Below are 22,071 nucleotides of genomic sequence, written 5' to 3'. Positions count from 1 at the left end.
TTAAGCCCTACATGTTACACTTTAATAAGATAGAACAGGTTGGGGTGGATGTCACATGTTTTATTACATAACTAATATTTTCTTTTTAAATCGTAGCAAAAATGTCTATGTAGCAAAAACTCTATTCACACAACCTGTATTGAGATCATGAGAACTTAATTTAGAAACTGGCAGTGCAACAGAGCTACACTATTTGACTTCAGATTTTGTTTAGTGCATGTGCATCCTGCTAACTGAAACGAAACTAAGGCACATCCTTACAAAAAGGTGGATTGCCACATAAGACTGTTGAGCACTAAGACATTAATAGCTTAATTACCTAAAACAACACTTCTGCAAAAATACTGCTAATACTTAATTTTTATTTTGTATAAAAGCTTTTTGTAGTTCTTTAAGAAAATAAAAAATTAAATAGACCCCTTTTAAAAGATAAAAATAAATCAGCTTAAAGTTTTGAAAACATTGTCATGATCTTCTGAGCTCAGCATCTGAACTACACAAAGTCTGAGACGGATGTAGTTTCTATGAGGGTCCTAACTACGACCAGTCTTGCAGTCATATTTTCTTCCTTCATTACAATTTTATTTATTTAAATAAATAACTAAATAAGAACAATCAAAAAACGCCAAGAGTCGATTAACAATCCTCACAATAGTGGAGCAGTTATAGCTGCATATACATTTGGGATGTGTTTGTTAAAGATAACACGTTTAAATAACAACACATCTAAACCCAGTTTCTTAAACCATGCTGGTGGTTTACAGCGTAATGTGTGATTAGAGATTTAATGATGCATTGGACAGATTAGGCTATGTTATTCCATACTGTTAGCAGACACATAAATGTGGCACAGCCAATTAATTTTTGCTTTATGAGGAAAAAGAAAAAAAGAAAGAAAGAAACAAATTAACACCAACATGCTGAACATGTATCACTGACTATGTTACGACAACAAATAAGGCTTACTGTAAATCCTTTATTATTTAACTTAGGAATAAATATACATAAACTACATATACATTAATATGGTATTAAAAAAAATATTGTAGGTCACCATTTATTGAGTACTAACTACGAACAAACAGTTTTCTCTATACATATTTACATCGTTGAAATGCCTAATAAGCATTTCAGGAACTATGTGAATTCTACATCAATCACAATAATCATGCATTTTGAACCCCCACTGACAACTCTGAGTATTCAATGGCTCTGACTGCAACTAATAAAGCATTACAAGCTTTCATAAACAGGAGATGAAGTCAAATAAAGCTTGAAGTAGAGCTGGGCGATAGAACGATAACGATATGTATTGCGATATAACTTTTTCTCGATAGAAAAATTAAACTATTGCGATAGACCTCGCCGCTCTTGTCCTCTTAAAAAAAAAGAAAAAAAGAACAGCCAATCCAAATTAAGTAGCGCAGAGCCGAACCAATCACAGCCGCAGCGTCACGTCACGTGACTTGTTACGTACAGCACAAGTGCCAAGCCGCACATGTGTATTTGTTTGGGAAGCAGCCAGCCACCGTACCGCCCGGGTAATGGAGGAAATGAGTGTGCTGACTAGAAAAATCAACCGAGCGTGACCGAAGAGAAAACAGATGATGGTTCCAATGCCGGAGAGATTGTCGAACGGAAGAGCCATAGAAGTTCCGTAGTGTGAAGGTATTTCGGCTATTTCAAGTCTGACAAAAAACAGAGTAGCGTGCACTGTAAATTGTGCCGAAAGCAAGTCTGGAAATACAATAAACTGGTGCATGCGCTACGTCCACACGTACCCGGGTATTTTTGAAAACGCAGATTTTTCTATCCGTTTGCGCCTTTCGTCCACACGTAAACGGCGTTTTTGGTCACTGAAAACGAAGATTTTTAAAAACTCCAGCCAGGGTGGATATTTTTCAAAACTCCGTTTTTGCATTTACGTGTGGACTAGAAAAACGGAGAAAACGCAGCGTCAAAGGTGTGCGCATTTTTTGACGTCACACTGTGCGCCACGTTATTGTTTCGGTGAAATGAATTTCTACAATACTGTTACTGTTAATTCTACTCTCTGCAGTGTTTAAATGCTTACATATACACACAGTTACTGTCCCTCCACACATACGACTGGGTTCTGCTTCTACGCCCCAGCTTTGTTTACTTTTTCCCACCGAGGCTTCTAGACTTCTGATTGGCCAACATTTCTGCACGGTTAGGAATCTAGCGCCACCTGCTGCTTTGGCATGTTCATAGCAGCGTTTCCCTTCATTTCTGCCTTTATGTGTGGACGGGATTATTTTTTAAAACGAAAACGGAAAATCTCAGTTTTCAAAAATACCCGTGTACGTGTGGACGTAGCCTCAGTCTCTGACTGGAAGCGCTAATTCGTCATTCGGCTTTTGTCAGACTAAAGTAACTGTTAAAACTGTTTGAAAAGCTCAGCTATACAACAAGGAGAGATTGAGAATTTCCTTTTAGTTCTCAGTTTATTTGATATTGACAAAAGTTAGTCAATTTTGTCTGTTCTTCTGTAAAACAAACTAAGATTTATTTTTAGAATTAATATTTTGTTTCTAAGTGGAATTGACAATTTAGTCTGTTTCGTTTGTTCTATTTTGAAACTTAAACGCTTTAGCGGCTGCCTTTTGTGTAGTTTGCAATATTTGCCTTTATTTATCTGAAAAAGCCTCATGTTCCTTAAGTACATCTACCCTGTTGACTTATGGGAAATAAATATTTAAATCAAAACAAGCTGCTGATTATTTCACATTTTACTTGTGAGCAACTGCACTTTTAAATCTTACAAATATAGTCATTTGGCTTATATCGTGATATATATCGTTATTGCCTGAAATGAAAAAAACATTTCGTGATATGAAAAAAATCTTATATCGCCCAGCTCTAGCTTGAAGTCAAATAAAGCTTGTAGAAAAACTACAAAAAAAAATATAGTGAGTCAGATTCTTGTCAGTTGAAGTGACGCAAAATGAATCCAAACAGGAAAAACATGTTCTGCTCAGCAAAGACCACAGGCTGTATATAAAATATAAACACAGCCACCGGGTCAGGGAAGTGAAGCTAATCTTGACGTTCCCTCACTATCACTGAGGGCTGCTACATGTTAGCTATTTGTATTAACTTGTTAGTCGTATAAACTGGGTACAAAGTTAATATACCAGTGAACTCCAGTCACAGAAATGTTTTGAATCATGAAATTTCATCAATGTCGTCATTTGTTAGAAAATTTGTGTTTTCTGCTTATTTTTGCATAAGTTGGCTTATTTTACAGTTACAGAACGAAAGATTCCAACTTACAGTTTTGGCAAATAGAAGAATTTGAATGCTATTTATATATCTACAATGCACACAATAGTGTTGGTATGACCAAGTGCTGTGACCAGAGAAAGGGAAACAGTTATCATTCCTAATAATATCACTTATTAAAGTTAGCAAGCTAGCCTGTGATACCTGACCTTTAAGTGGTGTAACTTCTTGTTCCAAATAACCACTTCGGTAACAGCCACATGCCAAGCTCGCAGTTTCCAAAAAATAATATTTCTTTCACTAGTTTGACAAAAGAGCATGCAGCACTTTTCCTACTAATCAAATTTGCTGTCAAACTAGATTTCTACACAAGTCTGACTATAAAAGAAATGTCAGTTCTGGGGATGTTTCTATAAGGATAGCGACCTGAAGCACAAACTAAACCCAACATTTGTGCATGTGGTCTGACATACTCACACTACTTCTGCTCTTAGAAGCCAAAAATGATAACTTCAACCAACCCAGCGTGTTAAAATTATGGGTTATTTTGGAACTGATGTATGAAGTACAGGATACATCGTCATATTAAAACTACTTCCTCAAGAAAGGAATAAAAGTGATTGCAACAGATAAGACACACTACTAGTAACAAAGTCCAACAACTGAAGGTTATGAAGTAAGATGTAAAGGTACAGCTCTGTATTGATGGCTATACAGGGTGTATCACACTACTTAGGTAGTTTCATCAAAGTCAATAAGTCAATCTCTTTATATTCCTACATTTAGACCTTTGAAAATGAACTATAAAACAAAACAAAATCTATGGTGCGATGTGACATGCATAAATATACAGGTTGTGTATGTAAGTATTAAGTAAGAAAGTATTAAAAAAAACACCAGCCTTTAGGTTACATTACTGGCAGATGCTATTAATTTTAGGTGGCTGTGTACCCTCACATCAGTATAGAAAGTAACCAGGCAGGTGGATGTATGTGCTCCATCTGTACTCACGTTTTCCATGTAGTTTGGTTTGAAGCCATCTGGTTGGCGTCTCAGGTCCTCCTGCTCTCTGTGCCTCATCAGCTCCTCCTCCCTCCTCCTCCTCTCCTCCTCGTGCCTACAAAGCAAAGAGTGAACAATGTGTGAACAATTGCAGATCGATTAACACAAACCTCAATGAGCTTTAAAAGAAAGCATCTTATCGTCAGATTGATTCTAGTCCAGTAATTTTCATTTATTTTTAATATGTAAACAACCAAAATAAATGGGACAAGTGGGGTAAAAATGAACCACGACTTTTAACCTAACAGATCTGTGCCTCGAGAGAAGCAAAACAATATCATTTGGCCCTTTACAGTAAATACTAATCACATTAACCGCTTAAATAAAGAAGCACACCTCATCTCTATCTGCTTTCGTCTCTGTAGCTCTTGGTTGCGAAGCTCCTCAAGTCTCCTCAGCTCCTCCTGACGTCTCATTAGGTCTAGATCAATGACAGTAAACGTAAAAAAGTTCATCCAAGAAATGAGAGACTCACTGGAAAGGCAACTGATTGTAAGGCTACATTATATTGCATGATATTTATTTTCACCAAGTTCTGTGAAATAACAATTTTTCTTTCTTTAATTTTTTAAATCAGAGAAAACACTAACAGTATTATTAACCAGTTCATTTCGGAAAGGTCCATATACTTTTCTTCCATCTAAATATATGCGAAAAGCTGATTAGCATCTCCAAAACATTACTAGATATTATCCACATTAGCAGGCTGGTATTAAACTCCATATGTAAAAATGAGCAATAAAGGTCACAGATCACACCTTGTCTCATTAACATGAGCTGATGTTCATGCTTGGCTGACTCCAGCTCGGCCTCCAGTTTCTCTTTAGCCTCTTTAATGTTCCTGTCCACCTGGTCCCTCTGCTGTTTCTCCATCTCATCAAGAGCTTTCCAACGAGATGAGAACTCAAACTCAAACGTTCCGGGCTGAGCAAAACGTGGCTTCTGTTCTCGTTCCCTGAGGAGAAAATGCAAGTACTGTCAATAAATCCGAATTATAGCATTCCTCTGATACGGACCTTCAGTTGTCTACAACAGTATCAAAGGAAGGAAACAAATCCACTGAATTACGATGTGACTGCAAAATGACTCATTGCTTACTTATAGTACTTCGGAGTCTTTTGGAGCAGTTTTTCAGAAAGACCATCCTCATCATCAAAGTGTTCTGCAGGTTCCACAATGGCGGGACAGGGTGTTCTGAAAAAAGTGAAGAAACTGTTAATTCTAACATTAGCAGATATTATCGTATGTACAGAATGATTATTTACACAGAACTACTGTATAGTTCTGTGTAAATAATCATTCTGTACATACGAAAATTTTTTAATCCTACAACCGTTTATAACTTGCATAGTTCACATTTCTGTATAACTGTATATCTCATATTTCTGTATAGTTTTTTTTATTTCATATTTATATCCTGTTCATAGCCTGTACATAGCTTGTACTCACTACAGCCTGTACATACTTATAGTTATAGAATATTCACAACATACTTCATACCGTGTACATTGTAACATACCATAATAGACCCATTTCTGTAATATACTTACATATCTATATTATTGCTAATATATATTGTAATATATATATATCACTAAAGCACTTCTGGATGGATGCAAACTGCATTTCGTTGCCCTGTACCTGTGCATGTGCACTGACAATAAAGTTGAATTCTATTCTATTCTATTCTATTGGTTAATAAAATTTGGGAGATCCGCATATATGCATTTGGCAACCTGTTTTGCCAAATGCCATGAGGACAGTTAATTTTCCACTGGACAATCTCCTCTTATTTTAAAAATTCAGTCACTTCTCACCAGCTATCCCCAGCCCTTCCTGGCCTGCATTTTTTGCACAACTGCTGGCTCACTGTCCATGCTGCTATTCGAGCATTTCTCAGTACCCTTCAGCTGCTTCTCCAGATGGACTCCAGCTCCATTATCTTGGACTGCAGCTTCTTGACATCTCCTCCATGCTGTAGGGTCTGTTAGAATGTTCAGTAGGAGGAAAACTGCTTCATGTGATGCTAAGCTACTACTACTGTCACCAGCTGAAGTCCCAGGAGATTTAGTTAGGATTTCATTTGTGTGACAACTCTCACCGGAGAATGATTTGATTATATTGCTCACATATTTGTGACAAAGTGATTATGGAAATAAGTTCTGAAAGCATGTCCAATTTGTGCAGACTCATGTATCTGTACACTCAGACTTACTGTATTAATCCTATGAAACATCGCCACAGGAAGTACTGGGGATACCGATGAAGGGTGACAAAATTAATCCTAAAACCATCTTTTTCACTTCTATAATGGCAAGGACCTAATGTGGTGTTGCTGCATTTTTAAAATAAAAACAAGTTACTTTAAAGAACCGAATGTAATTACAAACTCAACACCAGAATGAACATATTCAAATGTTTTCAGCTCATTAAATAGCCTCATCCCTCTGCTCCTTACGTGGTCAGCAACAGTGCTCCCTCGGTGCAGCGCTCCAGAGCTTTACGCGCTGCTACTTTGCTTGCAAACTCCACAATGCCTCTCCCAGTGGGACGACCTCGATCATCTGTCACAGCAATAGCCCGTTCCACTGGTCCAAACTGGGAAAACGCCTGAGGATACAGCGAAGTTAGGTAACCATAAATGCATAAATCATTGTAGCAATACATGCAGATTTTACTAAGTAGTTTTCTTCTCTTGTCTACTCTACCTGTTCCAGCAGTTCATTTGTCACCACAGGCAGCAGATTGCGCACTGTGAGCGCAGAACCGTGTGTGGCAAAGCGGACTCTGATTGGTCGATTATTCAAAATAGTCCCATCCAGCTCGACTTTAGCGATCTCTGCTACAGTTCGGGTTTCCTGAAGGGATAAAGACGCATTCCCTCAACATTGCTTTCACGCAACATTGTTAAAGTGTGCCTGACATAACGTATAGGATGTAGAATTGCAAAAAAATAAATAATTTACTCTCAAATATAAGACGCTACCTTCCAATATATATTAATTAGTAATGCTACATAAAAGCTTGCTATATGTGTGTGTGTTTATTATATTTGAGGCTTCACGTTAAAACCAACAAGTAGAACTATTTTCCATACCAAACGAATGAAGCCGAAGCCCCGCTCTCTGTTGATGAACACCTCGTTGACGTTCCCATATTTAGAAAACAGGTTTTTGAACTCCTCCTCTGGAATATCCGTCGGGAGACTGCCGACAAAAAGACGGGAGCGCTGAGTGAACGTCTTTTCACCGGGCTTTCGGAAACTAGTAATGTCTAGGGTCATTTCTGTCGGGCCTTCGCCGCTTCCTTCCACAGCTCCTTCCATTTGTTCAGTAACGGGGGACTGCCTCGGCGGCGGGGCCGGGCTGTCTTTGTTCGCCGATGTCTGCTCCGCCGCCGGTGAGTCGGTTCCGCGTCTCGCCGGTTGAGGAGAATTGTTGCTTTGCATGTTAACTTGTTGCATATTTCGATTAGCCATGCTTGGAATACTTTTGTAGAAATTTGCCCAAGTTTAATTAACTGGCTGCACACCAGCAATGCCTGCAAACGCCTCCTTCTAATTTTAAAGATGGCGACGGCTGCGTGCGCAACTTTCTTCCAGTTCTCGTGAGATTTGTGGCAGACGCATCGGGTAAGCGTTACCATAGTCACTACAAGATTTGATGGTTCGTTTTAGTGTAAAGAAGTATTTACCAATTACTGTAGAAAACAGTGAGAACTGTGAGAAGAGACTTTTGCAACTGACCCTGTTACTAGTAACAGCACGTTTGAAGCTGAAGCTCCGGCGCATTCAACACACTTACGAAACGAGGCTTGGTTCGTCTGAACAGAGTCACGTGACCAATGACGTCCGAAACTTCATTGGACACGATTCAACAGAACCTTCATTCACCATGGAACACGTTTTAACAAGGAAGGTTAATTAATCAAAATGATTTATTATAAACATAGACATAACGTCATTTTTTCACCCCAAAAAATACATGTTCAAAGCACCATATCAGCCCAATATCAAACAGAAGCTGTTAATTCAGCTCTGTAGAGTGGGCATCATAATAAAGCAGTTCATTTTAAGTTGTAGATTCATGCTGCTCTTCTTATTTTTGCCCACCAGATGTCACCAAAGATGACTGTGTTGAAGAGCTTCGAGTAATGAACCTTTTCTCAATACAAGCTTTAATGCTTCAGAAAGCTACATTTGGCTATCACTATTACACATGTTGTATTGTATTGTTGCTGCTGCTGCTGCTGATGTTACTCACATCATCCTCAGATACTCAGTCTGTAGAAAGTTATATATTTAAAATATATACTCTACCCATCAAAACTTTGGACACACCTTCTCATTTAATGCGTTTTCTTTATTTTTACTACTTTCTACTTTGAAGATACATACTGAAGACATCAAATATATGAAGCAAATATATGGAATTATGCAGCAAAGAAAAAAAATATATATAAAAAACTCTGAATTTGTCTTATATTTTAGATTCCTGAAAGTAGCCACCTTTTGCTTTGTTGATAGCACTGCAAACCCTTGGCCTTCTCTCAGTGAGCTTCATGATGTAGTCACCTGAAATGGCTTTCACTTCACAGGTGTACCTTGTACAGTGTTCATTTGTGGAATTTCTTGCTGTCTTAATGGGGTTGGGACCATCAGTTGTGTTGTGCAGCAATCAGGTTGGTACACAGCTGACAGCCCTATTTGACAACAGTTAGAATTCATATTCAATTCAATTCAGTTTGATATTATTTATACAGCGCCAAATCACAACAACAATTACCTCAAGGTGCTTTATATTGTAAGGTAGAGCCTAAAATAATACATACAGATACATACAACAATCATATTGTGGTGTGTTGGAAGCGGCTAGTTATCTCCCATCATGCCTTGGGAATATGTGTTGCTGTTTAAGATGTTTATTCGGGTTCTTTTTTCAATTATTGACTCTGCCCTGAATATTTCCCCAGCTTCTTGTATTAATAGTTCCTCAGACACCTGTGAAAGGTTTTTGAAGTTTTTTATCAATAAGATAAAACAGCTTCGATCTATGATCGCCCTACCCTCACATGACGTGTCTAAAATATTCACCTGCTCTGCTGTTTTTGATCAGTTTGAGCCTGTGTGTCTTGATCAGGTGGAGGAAGTATGTAGTGGCACAAAGACATCATCGTGTCCAAATGACATTATTCCAACACATCTTCTAAAAAAGATTTTTAAGGTTGTCAGTTCTGACATTTTAGCTATTTTTAATAGCAGCCTTAGCTCAGGTGTTGTGCCAGCCTGTTTTAAACATGCTGTTGTACAGCCTGTACTTAAAAAACCTAATCTTGACTCCTCCGTCCTCACTAACTTCAGGCCTATTTCAAAGCTCCCCTTCCTGTCGAAAATTTTGGAAAAGATTGTGTTTGTTCAGCTGCAATCTTTTCTAAATGGACACAATGTTCTTGAGAGGTTTCAGTCTGGTTTTAAAACTCTTCATAGCACAGAAACTGCACTTTTAAAAGTTCTTAATGATCTTTTATTAGCCACTGACTCAGGTGACTCAGCTGTGCTTCTGCTTTTAGATCTGACCGCTGCCTTCGATACTGTTGACCACAGCATTTTAATCTCACGGTTGGAGCATTGTGGCGTAAAGGGCACCCCATTAGAGTGGTTCAGGTCATACCTGTCTGACAGGACCTTCTCTGTGAGCTTTGGCGATTTTATCTCTTCCTCAGCTCCCCTTACTTGTGGTGTTCCCCAGGGATCTATACTGGGGCCAATATTGTTCTCCATTTATATGCTGCCTTTAGGTCAAATTTTTAGAAAATACAACATTTGTTTTCATTCATATGCCGATGATACTCAGATCTATCTTCAATTGAAGGGAAACAGTCCTGCCTCACTAGAACCCTTACTTCAGTGTCTCGGTGAAGTTAAATCCTGGATGGCCTCTAATTTCCTTAACTTTAATGAGAACAAAACCGAAGTGATAATTTTTGGACCAAGCGGTAATCCCAACACTTCTAATTTTAACCTGCACAGTTTTGAGCCTTTTGTCAAATCACATGCCAAAAATTTGGGGGTTATACTTGACAGCAATTTCACCTTTGAAAAACAAATTAGCTCAGTTGTACAGCGGTCTTTCTTCAAACTGAGGCTTTTATCTAAGGTGAGATCATTTTTATCTTTTAAAAACTTTGAACGAGCGATTCATGCTTTTATTATATCCCAGCTGGACTATTGTAACTCCTTATATGCTGGAGTCAGCCAGACCTGCCTGGCAAGGCTGCAGTTGGTCCAGAATGCTGCAGCTCGTCTTCTGACACGTACTAAAAGATGTGAACACATTTCCCTGGTACTTGCCTCCCTTCATTGGCTCCCTGTCCGCTTCAGAATTAATTTTAAAATTTTATTGTTGACTTACAAAGCCCTGAATGGACAGGCTCCCGGGTATTTGTCTGACCTCTTGCAGACTTATACCCCCCTTAGATCTCTTAGATCAAGTGATCTTTTGCTTTTAGCTGTACCAAGGTCGAGGCTGGTTCATAGAGGTGATCGAGCATTTGCAGTCGTAGCGCCTAAGCTGTGGAATAATTTACCCCTACACATCAGACAGGCTCCTACTGTCAATCTTTTTAAATCTTATCTTAAAATGCATTTTTATTTACTGGCTTTTAATACAGCATGAGAGTTATTTGTTATTTGTTAATTCATATTTGGTGTTTGCTTTTAATACTCTAAGTTGTTTTATTATGTATGTTGTATTCTTGTACAGCACTTTGGTCAACGCTCCTGTTGTAATTAAATGTGCTATATAAATAATTAAACTATTAAACTATTGTTTATGGTTACGTGACTCTTAACTGTTCTTGTTGATGCTGCAGTATAAATTCCCAGACAGTTATTGTTAATGTAAAGAATGTAGTGCCATGAGTGAGTTCAGGCTTGTAGTTATTGACCCTCTGAAACACAGTGTAGTAGAGGGAAGTGTACAATAAAGAGCTCTCCCTATCCTTTTGGGGTAGAACAGCAAGCTTAATGTCTGTGTAGGTGCTTTGTTGTTAAGGTTCCTCAGCTCGACACAATATGACCCCCTATGAGCAAGCACCTTGGCGACAGTGGGAAGGAAAAACTCCCTTTTAACAGGAAGAAACCTCCGGCAGAACCAGGCTCAGGGAGGGATGGGGCCATCTGCTGCGACCGGTTGGGGTGAGAGAAGGAAGACAGGATAAAAGAAATGCTGTGGAAGAGAGACAGAGATTAATAACAAGTATGATTCGGTGCAGAGAGGTCTATTAATACATAGTGAGTGAGAAAGGTGACTGAAGAAGAAAAGCTCAGTGCATCATGGGGATCCTCCAGCAGCCTTTACCTATTGCAGCATAACTAAGGGAGGATTCAGGGTCACCTGGTCCAGCCCTATCTATGTGCTTTAGCAATAAGGAGAGTTTTAAGCCTAATCTTAAAAGTAGAGATAGTGTCTGTCTCCCGAATCCAAACTGGAAGCTGGTTCCACAGAAGAGGGGCCTGAAAACTGAAGGCTCGGCCTCCCATTCTACTTTTAAATACTCTAGGAACAACAAGTAGGCCTGCAGTGTGACAGTGAAGTGCTCTAATAGGGTGATATGGTACTACAAGGTCATTAACACAAGATGGGGCCTGATTATTTAAGGATTTTGAATTCAATTCTGGATTTAACAGGAAGCCAATGAAGGGAAGCCAATACAGGAGAAATCTGCTCTCTCTTTCTAGTCCCTGTCAGTACTCTTGCTGCAGCATTTTGGATTAATTGAAGGCTTTTCAGGGAGTTTTTAGGACACCCTGATAATAATGAATTACAGTAGTCAAGCCTGGAAGTAATAAATGCATGAACTAGTTTTTCAGCGTCACTCTGAGACAGGATATTTCTAATTTTAGAGATGTTGCGCAAATGGAAGAAAGCAGTCCTACATATTAGTTATGTTTAAAAATAAATTTCCATCCCATAGACTTAAATCCAGGACCCATGAAGTGCCAACTTTATCTAGTTATTATTTATATCCAGCAGAGGTCACCTTTGTTAAAAACTTGAACTCTTCATGCTCGTTGGTTCAGTTTCTGCAGCCTGATTAGTTAAATAAATAAAAAATAAAAAAAACCCAAATGCACAGTGATTTATTATATATTGTGTCACTTTTTTCTTCCTGCTTCCATTCATCACACAGTTGCTGATGAGTGTTATACATTTGCAGTCATTTTTTAAGACTTTAAAACTCTTTATGCAATCAGTCATAACACTCACATCCTTAAATCATTCATCTATATGATTATTGTCCAGCTGTGTTGTAATGTTCATCGTTGCTCTCCTGGAGTGTCTCGTCGGAACAGCAGGCTAGCATGTGATGTCATCAGCATATATATTAAATATAAATTTTTGTGCCTTGACCTGTTTTGACTGGGGAGATAGGATTGGTGTTTCAGTTCGTGGGACTTTAAGGACAAGTCTGTGATTCAAAAGTAAAAATCTAATGTGTCTTCTCTTCTAATAACCATCAGGAGTCTGAGCTGCCAAGGGATAACTCTCCACATAAATGTCTTTCTCTACTTCATCCTTACCTTGACTGTGCCCGTTATTGTGCTCACAACCTTAGTGAAGTTAAGTTAACTACTTCTGGATGCTTTGTGAGGGCATCTACCTGCACACTCTGGTAGTTCTTTGCAGAAAAACAACATTTCCTTTAGTATTACCTGCTGGGCTGGGGTAAGTTAAAGACATATTAGACCAGGGGTGGGCAACTCCAGGCCTCGAGGGCTGGTGTCCCTGCAGGTTTTAGATGTGTCCTTGAACCAACACAGCTGATTTAAATGACTAAATTAGGTCCCCAACATGTCCTGAAGTTCTCCAGAGGCCTGGTAACGAACTAATCATGTGATTCAGGTGTGTTGACCCAAGGTGAGATCTAAAACCTGCAGGACACCGGCCCTCGGGGCCTGGAATTGCCCACCCCTGTATTAGACATATATACATCCATATTGACGCATGCATACTTTCTGGCCAATAAACATAAATGTCACACAACATATTTGATTTCACAGGCTTTCCAATTATACCGACAGTGATATACTCGATAGCGCATAACTTTGAAGCCACAGATCATTTCAACAGAAATCACGTGTCAAGCAAAATTGGGAGGAAAGGCGATTTAAGTGACTTTGAATGCCTCCTTTTTGTTGGTGTCAGACGGGCTTGTCTGAGTATTTCAGAAACTGCTGATCTGTTGGGATTTCCCCACACAACCATCTCTGTGGTTTACATAAGATGATCTAAAAGCAGCAGTTCTCTGGGTGAAAATTCCTTGTTAATGTCAAAAGTCAGAGAAGAATGGTCAGACTGCTTTGAGCCGACATGAAGGGAAAAATAACTTGTTACAACCAACGCACCTAGAAGAGCATCTTAATAGAGGAGAAGACTACATCAGATATCACTCTTGTCAGCTAAGAACAGGAAACTGAGTCTACAATTCACACCGGCTCACAAAATCTGGACAACAGACGGTTGGGCAATTGTTACCAGGTCTGATGAGTCTTGCTTTGAGCTGCAACATTGAGATCAAAGGGTCAGAATTTGGTGTAAAGAACATGAAAACATGAATCCATCCTTATAGGATCGCATTAGATCAATGCTTCAGGGTGCTAATGGTGGAATATTGTTGCCGACCATTTCCATCCTTTTATGACCACAGTGTATACGTCTTCTGATGACTGCAGAATAAAACAAAGTGTAAAAAAGCTTAAATCATCTCAATATGGTTTCTTGAACATGTTCACTGTACTCTGGCCTCTACAGTCACCAGACCTTAATCCAATAGAGCATCTTTGGGATGTGTAGCTGATAAATCTGCCATGGACCAAAATCTCTGAGGAATGTTTCAGCCACTCTGTTAAATCTGTCCCATATAGAAATACTTCGGGGTGGCTGTAGCTTAGATGGTATAGCAGATCATTTACTAAGGTTGGTGGTTCGATCCCTGGTTGCTTGAGAAATATCCAAATATACTTGGGCAAGAAACTAACCCCAAGTTGCTTGTGAGTGTTAACATTATATAGAACGGAGTATAGGAATAGGTGAAATAAGTATTGTCACCCTTTGAGTCCTTAGGTGGAGTAGAAAGTACTACACAAGAAACAGTCCATTGCTTCTCAGTACTTCCATACTAAATAAATGCACTGAAGGCAAACAATACGGGTTTATATCAGTTTTTTAGAATTCATCCATCCATCCATCCATCTTCATCCGCTTTGTCCGGGGCCGGGTCGCGGGGGCAGCAGCCTAAGCAAAGAGGCCCAGACCTCCCTCTCCCCAGCCACCTCCTCCAGCTTATCCGGGGGAATACCAAGGCGTTCCCAGGCCAGCCGAGAGATATAATCTCTCCAGCGTGTCCTGGGTCTGCCCCGGGGCCTCCTCCCGGTGGGACATGCCTGGAACACCTCACCCAAGAGGCGCCCAGGGGGCATCCTTGTCAGATGCCCGAACCACCTCAGCTGGCTCCTTTCGATGTGGAGCAGCAGCTGCTCTACTCTGAGCCCCTCCCGGATGGCCAAACTTCTCACCCTATCTCTAAGGGAGAGGCCAGCCACCCTTTGGAGGAAGCTAATTTCTGCCGCTTGTATCCGCGATCTCGTTCTTTCGGTCACTACCCACAGCTCGTGGCCATAGGTGAGGGTAGGGACGTAGATCGACCGGTAAATTGAGAGCTTCGCTTTTACACTCAGCTCCCTCTTCACCACGACGGACCGGTGCAGCGTCCGCATTACTGCAGCTGCAGCCCCAATCCGTCTGTCGATCTCCGGCTCCCTTCTCCCATCACTCGCGAACAAGACCACGAGATACTTGAACTCCTCCACTTGGGGCAGGAGCTCATCCCCGACCCGGAGTGGGCACTCCACCCTTTTCCGGCTGAGAACCATGGCCTCAGATTTGGAGGTGCTGATCCTCATTCCCGCTGCTTCACACTCGGCTGCGAACCGCTCCAGTGCGAGCTGGAGGCCCCCACCCGATGAAGCCAACAGAACCACATCATCAACATTTTTTAGAATTCATTCCTCCATAATCATTCTATCCACTTTGTGCAATGTGCCAATACCACTGGCAGCAACACAGCCCAAGAGCATGATGCTACCACCACCATGCTTGACAGCATGTTCTCATGTTTGAAAGCCTCACCTTTACCCCTCCAAACATACCTTTTATCACAGTGGCGAAACAGCTCAATCTTTCTCTCATCTCATCAAAACCTTTCTTCAGAAGGTATTTGGCTTGTAAATATGGGCAGCTGCAAATTTCAGTCAAGTTAGAAGGTGTCGATTTTGGAACAGGGGCGTCTTTCTTGGTCAGCACCGTCTTAGTCCATGGTGAGGTAAAATAAGCTTCACTGTGGACAGTGATGCTGACGTTTCAGTAGTTTCTAGTTCATGACAGGCTTGAACATTTATAGTTCCTGAACATCCTAACCATTTTCCTCTCATCTAACTAACTTGTACTTTGAATTGTTTTAACTTTAAATCTACAGTTGTACAATCCTTCTTTTTCCACTTTGTTCTTTGGATTTTCCACATTGTTCTGAGTATTGGTCAATCCAATGAGTCCAGTCAAATGAACCCTTTTAATGCACAGAGAAACTACCAGCTGTAATCAAAAATAAGTAGTAATGAAACATTAACAAGCCTTAGCCTTGTCAAGTTATAAAAGACACCATAGAACTGCTGTTACAAAATATATTTGAATCTATCTATCTACCTACTTACCTACCTACCTACCTACCTACCTACCTACCTACCTACCTACCTACCTACCTTTGATCCATTGTGGATTAGAGAAAATCCAAAAATAAATTAACATTTGTGCATCCTGTTCTTGTTTTTGTTTTTGTTGTTGTTGTTGATTTAAGTTATTACACATGTATGGTACCCTGGAAAAAGAACAGTTCAAAGAAATCATTAAAAGAACAGAATTGGACAGGTGAGAGATGGCAGCATAGTAAACAACCTCCAGACGAAAGTCAACAAAAACCATTCCGAAGCCAATAAAAACAGAGGTAAAAACCACAGTGCCTTAACTTTTAGAAAGGGGTGAAGATGACAACCACCTCTGAGAGTAAGAAATCTGTTCTACCTGTCGATAAACTCAACGAAATACAACCCCCTGAAGAACCTAATGATAGCCGCCACACAGCAAACTTGGTTTTAGGCAGCACCAGCAGAGGGGAGGATCTGGTGGATTTATCCATGATTCTCACAGAAATACGCAACTTCAGGCAAGATGTCAAAGCATAAGTCGACGATATTAAAGGAGAAACAGCGAAAACCAACACAAGGCAGGATGAGGCGGAAGCCAGAATCCTGGAAAATGAGGAGAGGCTTTATCGGAGCTGCTAAAAAGGCAGCAGACCCAGCTGAGACTAACCGATCAAGAGGGCCGCTTAAGAAGCGAGACTGATGGACTGAGCAGTAAAGGAAAGGAAACCCAAAAAACAAACTTGGTTTAATTATGCAAATAATCTAAATCTTGGGCCCATAAAAGAGGTCAAAGTAACAGAACTCCACTCAAAAGCTGGCAACAAAAAAAACTACTAACTCAAACAAACTGCCCTACCCTTACATAGTGGCTGATCAGCCCACAAAGACACAAAAGCGGTATCATACAAAAAAAAACCTAACTGAAACTAACATAACAGATTCCATTTGCCCCCCCATGATCAATTTGCAGGTCTCCATATGGACTTTCTCCGCCCCTTTTCCACTTCTTTATTCCTCAACCAAAGAACTGGGAGCAGCTGCTGCTGAGATTAAATCATACACATAACAGTGAAAACTAAAATATGAGCACTTATTTTAGAAGACCGTTTTATGTGATTGTATATGTAAATGAATTCTAAGCCTAAACCAATTCTTTATTACCCCATATTTAAAGAAAGAAAAATGTAATTGTAGTGTTATGTATAAGTCTATTGTAGCACTGTGATGTTTGATAACTATTACCCAATATATGCAACTGTAACTGCAGCCATCACAGAGAATATAGACCATTTGACAGGTTGTAAACAGTGATGACGTAGGCAGTAAAGGGGTCTACTGCACCGACATTTAACGCGGAAAAAAATGCAACTGTACATCACTGATGAGCGCTAATTGGATATATTTAGAACAAGTGTGAAAATCTGTACAGGGCTTAATATAAATCAGCACCCAGTGTGAGGTTTATGCTGCAGCTGCTTCATATTGGCACAGTGTTGGTAACAAAATCTTTTTTGTATGTTTTTGGTTAATTAACAAGTGGATTAACCATGAGCTTTTTAATTAATATGATATTTTTAATGCTAAAATCTAATTATTGTTGTTGACCATGAATTTCATACAACAAACAAAAATAATAGTAAAGCGCAATTTTATAAAAACATTTTTATTAAAAGTTTTTACACACTAAATGTATAAAATTTGTACAATTATTTTATGCGTTATTTTTCAGACTCATCTATTCTTAATGCAGCTGTTCTGAAATATGTACAAAAGTGGTCATGATTAAACGCTTAATCCCAAGAAGAATTTTCTGCTTTAGTCCCAGTTGGTTTCCAAAGGAAATGTTGATCACTTCCTGTCCAGGACTCTGCTGTCTTGTATCAGATAAATCAATGGTTTGTTTCAGGAAAATATTTTTCCTGTTAAACATCTAGTCCAATTTTGTTAATAATACTGAATTTAAGAAGGTTTGGTCTTTGCTACAGAAGTGAAGTTCCACTCATTTCTAAAGTAAATGTTGCATTTCAATTGCCAGTCTTGGTAGCTGGGAATCGGTCTGCCAGGACCTCCGCTCCTGGCCGCTGCCCGACTCACATGCCACCTGACCCCTATGGTGCCTCCTGCGGGTGGCGGGCTAGCAGAAAGATGGGCTCATGTCCCTTTTTCGGGCTGTGCCTGGCCGGGCCTTAGTCCATGGCAGGCCCTGGCAGGGTGAACTGTTCCCTCGATGGTCTTTTCATAGGGGTCTTCTGAATCCCTCTTTGTCTGGTCCCACACCCAGGACCAATTTGCCATGGGAGACCCTACCAGGGGGCAAAAACCCCCAGACAATATAGCTCCTGGGATCCCTGGGACACACAAACCCCTCCACCACGATAAGGTAGCGATTTGCGGAAAAAAGTGTGGAGTGCCCACTCCGGGTCAGTGACGAGACCCTGCCCCAAGTAGAGGAGTTTAAGTATCTCGGGGTCTTGTTCACGAGTGATGGGAGAAGGGAGCAGGAGATCGACAGATGGATTGGTGCAGCGGCTGCAGCGATGTGGACGCTGTACCGGTCTGTTGTGGTGAAGAGGGAGCTGAGTGTAAAAGCGAAGCTCTCAATTTACCGGTGGATCTACGCCCCTACCCTCACCTATGGTCACGAGCTGTGGGTAGTGACCGAAAGAACGAGATCGCGAATACAAGCGGCGGAAATGGGCTTCCTCCGAAGGGTGGCTGGCCTCTCCCTTAGAGATAGGGTGAGAAGTTTGGCCATTCGGGAGGGGCTCAGAGTAGAGCCGCTGCTCCTCCACATCAAAAGGAGCCTGTTGAGGTGGTTCGGGCATCTGACAAGGATGCCCCCTGGGCGCCTCCTGGGCGAGGTTTTCTGGGCATGTCCCACCGGGAGGAGGCCCCGGGGCAGGTGGCTGGGTGGAGGGAGGTCTGGGATTCTCTGCTTGGGCTGCTGCCCCCGCGAGGATAAGCGGAAGAAAATGGATGGATGTTGCATTTCATATTCTATTCCATGTAGGGTTTAAGTAAGATCCTTCTGTGTAGCTTGTAAATGTGCACAATGCATTGAATGAGTCTACAGTTCAAAGTCTGTATCTCTACAGATGCATTTTCCATTGATCAGTCAGTACCAGTCCATATTTTAGAGCACACTGACTCCTACTGACTTAAAAAAAAAAAAAAAGTTAAAGTCTTTATGTCCCCCGATTTGCAGCAGGTGTCTTCCCCACCCTGAGCCTAGTTTAGTCAAGTGGTCTCTTCCTATTAAAAGGGAGTTCATCCTCCCCAATGTTGCCATGTGCTCACTTCTAGTGGATCATCGTATCATTGCTGTCGTATTGTAGGATCTCTACCTTACGGTGTGACAAGCTTATGTTGTTTTGACCTCCGGTCTGCACAGTTGCTTTTAAAATGCTCATACGGCTCATGAAATATGAGCCGTATCCAACATATGCTTTATACTCACTGATTCAGATTCATCACAGTTGGTGCAATAGGAACCACAGTTTTAGGAATTTTCTGCGTGTCTCTCCTGCTCTTACTTTTTGTCATTTGAATAGTGTGCATATTTGTGAGGTGCTCTTTCAGCAGTAGCCATCTGTCCAGACTTTATAGCATATTATAGCATATCTGTGTGCCTACTACATAAATTCCTCTATGTGCCAAGGATCTGAAGGGCTGCTATCTCACTCTGTGCTCTTTCTACAACGGATCACATAACCAGTCAGGTCAGAGGGCTGCTGCCTGCCAGTGATGAGCTTATCTATCTGTCGCAGCATACCATGTGTTTGAGTCAAGGAATGCGAATGAACAAGCAGTTAGTGTGGCTTGTATCTCAGTAATTTCCTCAAGAAAAATGCAAGCCCTGAAATTTCCATCTTTGACTCTGAAACGTAATCTGAAAGAAACACATTCATGCATGCTTTGGTAGTACAGACTCATGAAACAATAAAGGAAATGCAAGGCATTGGACCAGCACTTACCAGAACACCATTCCTCCAAAATTATTGCTTTGTTTGGTGTTTTGTAAATTGCGATGTTTAACATGTCAGCCCAAAAACCTCCACAGGCCCAGATCCTTCTGTCGCCCCTCACACTGTATGTATTTACCCCTATACTCAGGACTATATTATCACAATTGATCTTTCAGAACAATTATACTTTGACTAACGATGCTTGTCCACATTTAAGAGGTATTGTGGAGGACTGCAATCCCGAGGTCCTTAATCAGCAGGCGCAGTACAAGGACATTATGTCGGAGCTCTACGGATGAGGCAGCTATTTTCTGTCTGGGGGAGGGTTTGTCGAGGGTGAGGGTCACTGCTATGAACCTCATGTATTCGCTCTTTTTTTAACCTGTTCTGGACTAATTTCCACCTACTGTATAGTTATTCTGTTCTTATCATTTAAGGTGAATGTGCACTTTGTCTTTGTTCTATAAATCAACTGAATATAGAATGTGTCATGTCTGGCATTTCTTAAATCTTCACAAGAGAGACTACTACTTCCCACATGTGCACCATATTCAAGAAATAATTACTTTATCACTGACACTAACTGTCTGCAGCAGGTCCACTCCTGTGCCTACCATAGCATAGTTATTTCAGATCATGCCCCACTTACTCTGTCTCTGCCTCTTCCACATCTTCCTATAAAAACTGCACAATAGGATTTCAATTCAACCCTTCCGTCAGATGACAGTTTTGTAAAGTTTCGCCAAGATGAGATATGCTTTTATTTTGCCACTAGCTCCTCCCTTAATACTTGCAGCCTTGTTGTATCACATGTCTTTAAGGCCTATATCAGAGGCCAGATTATTGCTTATTCAGCAAAAATTGAAAAACAGTCCATTTATGAGCGAAATAAGTCAATGCAACAAATTAAGGCGGCTGATGCTCTCAAACAGAGTCACGAAATGTTTAAAAAGCATGTTGAACTCAAAACAAGACTTGACCCACTCACAACTTAATCAACTGAACGTTTGCTCTTGCTTGACAAATCAAAATTCTACATGCATGGTGACAGACCCCACCAATTACTGGCAAGCCTTCTCAACAGTTCTAGGGCAAGGCAAAGTATTCTTGAAGCTCGACCACAAGATGGCAACATGGTTACAGATCATGAAACATTACTGAAGTATTCAGGGATTTTTACTCAGAACTTTAACACCTCAGAGTCACAAACTGGCTGCAATGCAATTAATGACTTTCTACCTAAACTTAACATTCCTGAAATTCCACCAGAACTTAAAACAAGGCTGGATGACTCTACCTCTCAGTCAGAAGTTTCCTTAGCTACAGCCTCAATGCAATCTGGCAAGTGTCCAGGTCCGGATGGTTTCCCATCAGAATTTTTAATCAGAGCACTACATTACTGTCTGCGCAGCTTAGTATAACCCTCACCGACTGCATTAAACAAGGATCTCTTCCTCAGTCATTTTATGAAGCCTGTACCACACTTATTGCAAAGAAAGGAAAAGATCCGATGGAATGTGACTCTTTTAGACAAATTTCTCTTGAACACAGATGCTACAATATTAGCCAAGATTCTTGCCCGTAGACTACAATTGGTTCTCCCAACAATTATTTCAAAAGCCCAAACAGGCTTCATTAAAGGTCACCGTTTTAATGTAAGAAGGCTATTTAGCATAGTTTATTTCAGCTCTACAGATGCTGATGAATATGTTGTCTCTCTGGACACTGAAGAAGCCTTTGATCGAGTTGACTTCGACAATCTCTTTGCAGTCGTTCACAGATTTGGTTTTGGAGCAAAATTATGGATGGAATAAACTGCTCTACTCTCAGCTATCTGCTACAAAACAGACTAACGTCCAATTGTCAAAACCATTCAAACTTCACAGGGGCACACGCCAGGGATGTCCTCCCAGCCCCCTGGATTTTAATCTGGCCGTAGAACCCCTTGTCATTGCGTTTCACAGTTGCAAAGAAGTACACGGCATTTGGAGAAATACCATCGAACACAAGGTCTCGCTTTATGCAGATGATCTCCTG

At 40.6% G+C, this 22,071-nt stretch overlaps 2 protein-coding genes across 3 annotated transcripts in view; one reads left to right on the top strand and one right to left on the bottom strand.

Annotated features, from left to right (window-relative positions):
* Positions 1–7,788, bottom strand: part of pspc1 (paraspeckle component 1) — a 47,046-nt gene extending 39,258 nt beyond the window's left edge. For both annotated transcript variants that reach the window (XR_013970985.1, XM_080877240.1), the window contains exons 1-7: positions 7,406–7,788; positions 7,017–7,166; positions 6,767–6,918; positions 5,407–5,502; positions 5,067–5,263; positions 4,645–4,729; positions 4,258–4,363 (exon numbers count right to left, since the gene is read on the bottom strand). Coding sequence is in view for 1 of the 2 variants with exons in the window: in XM_080877240.1 (XP_080733366.1) it covers positions 4,258–4,363; positions 4,645–4,729; positions 5,067–5,263; positions 5,407–5,502; positions 6,767–6,918; positions 7,017–7,166; positions 7,406–7,786 (1,167 nt within the window). In the remaining variant the exon portion in view is untranslated. The remainder of the gene's footprint in view (positions 1–4,257; positions 4,364–4,644; positions 4,730–5,066; positions 5,264–5,406; positions 5,503–6,766; positions 6,919–7,016; positions 7,167–7,405) is intronic.
* Positions 7,789–7,803: 15 nt separating this feature from the next.
* The window catches only part of lypd6 (LY6/PLAUR domain containing 6), a 28,171-nt gene continuing 13,903 nt past the window's right edge, over positions 7,804–22,071 (top strand). Inside the window, exon 1 of the mRNA XM_080877244.1 lies at positions 7,804–7,939. The gene's annotated coding sequence lies outside the window, so the exon portion shown is untranslated. The remainder of the gene's footprint in view (positions 7,940–22,071) is intronic.

The sequence above is a fragment of the Rhamphochromis sp. 'chilingali' genome, assembly GCF_963969265.1.
Source record: "Rhamphochromis sp. 'chilingali' genome assembly, chromosome: 3".
Taxonomy (NCBI): Eukaryota; Metazoa; Chordata; class Actinopteri; order Cichliformes; family Cichlidae; genus Rhamphochromis; species Rhamphochromis sp. 'chilingali'.
Note: the sequence above shows the minus strand (reverse complement) of the source record. Positions and strands in the feature narration are given on the sequence as shown.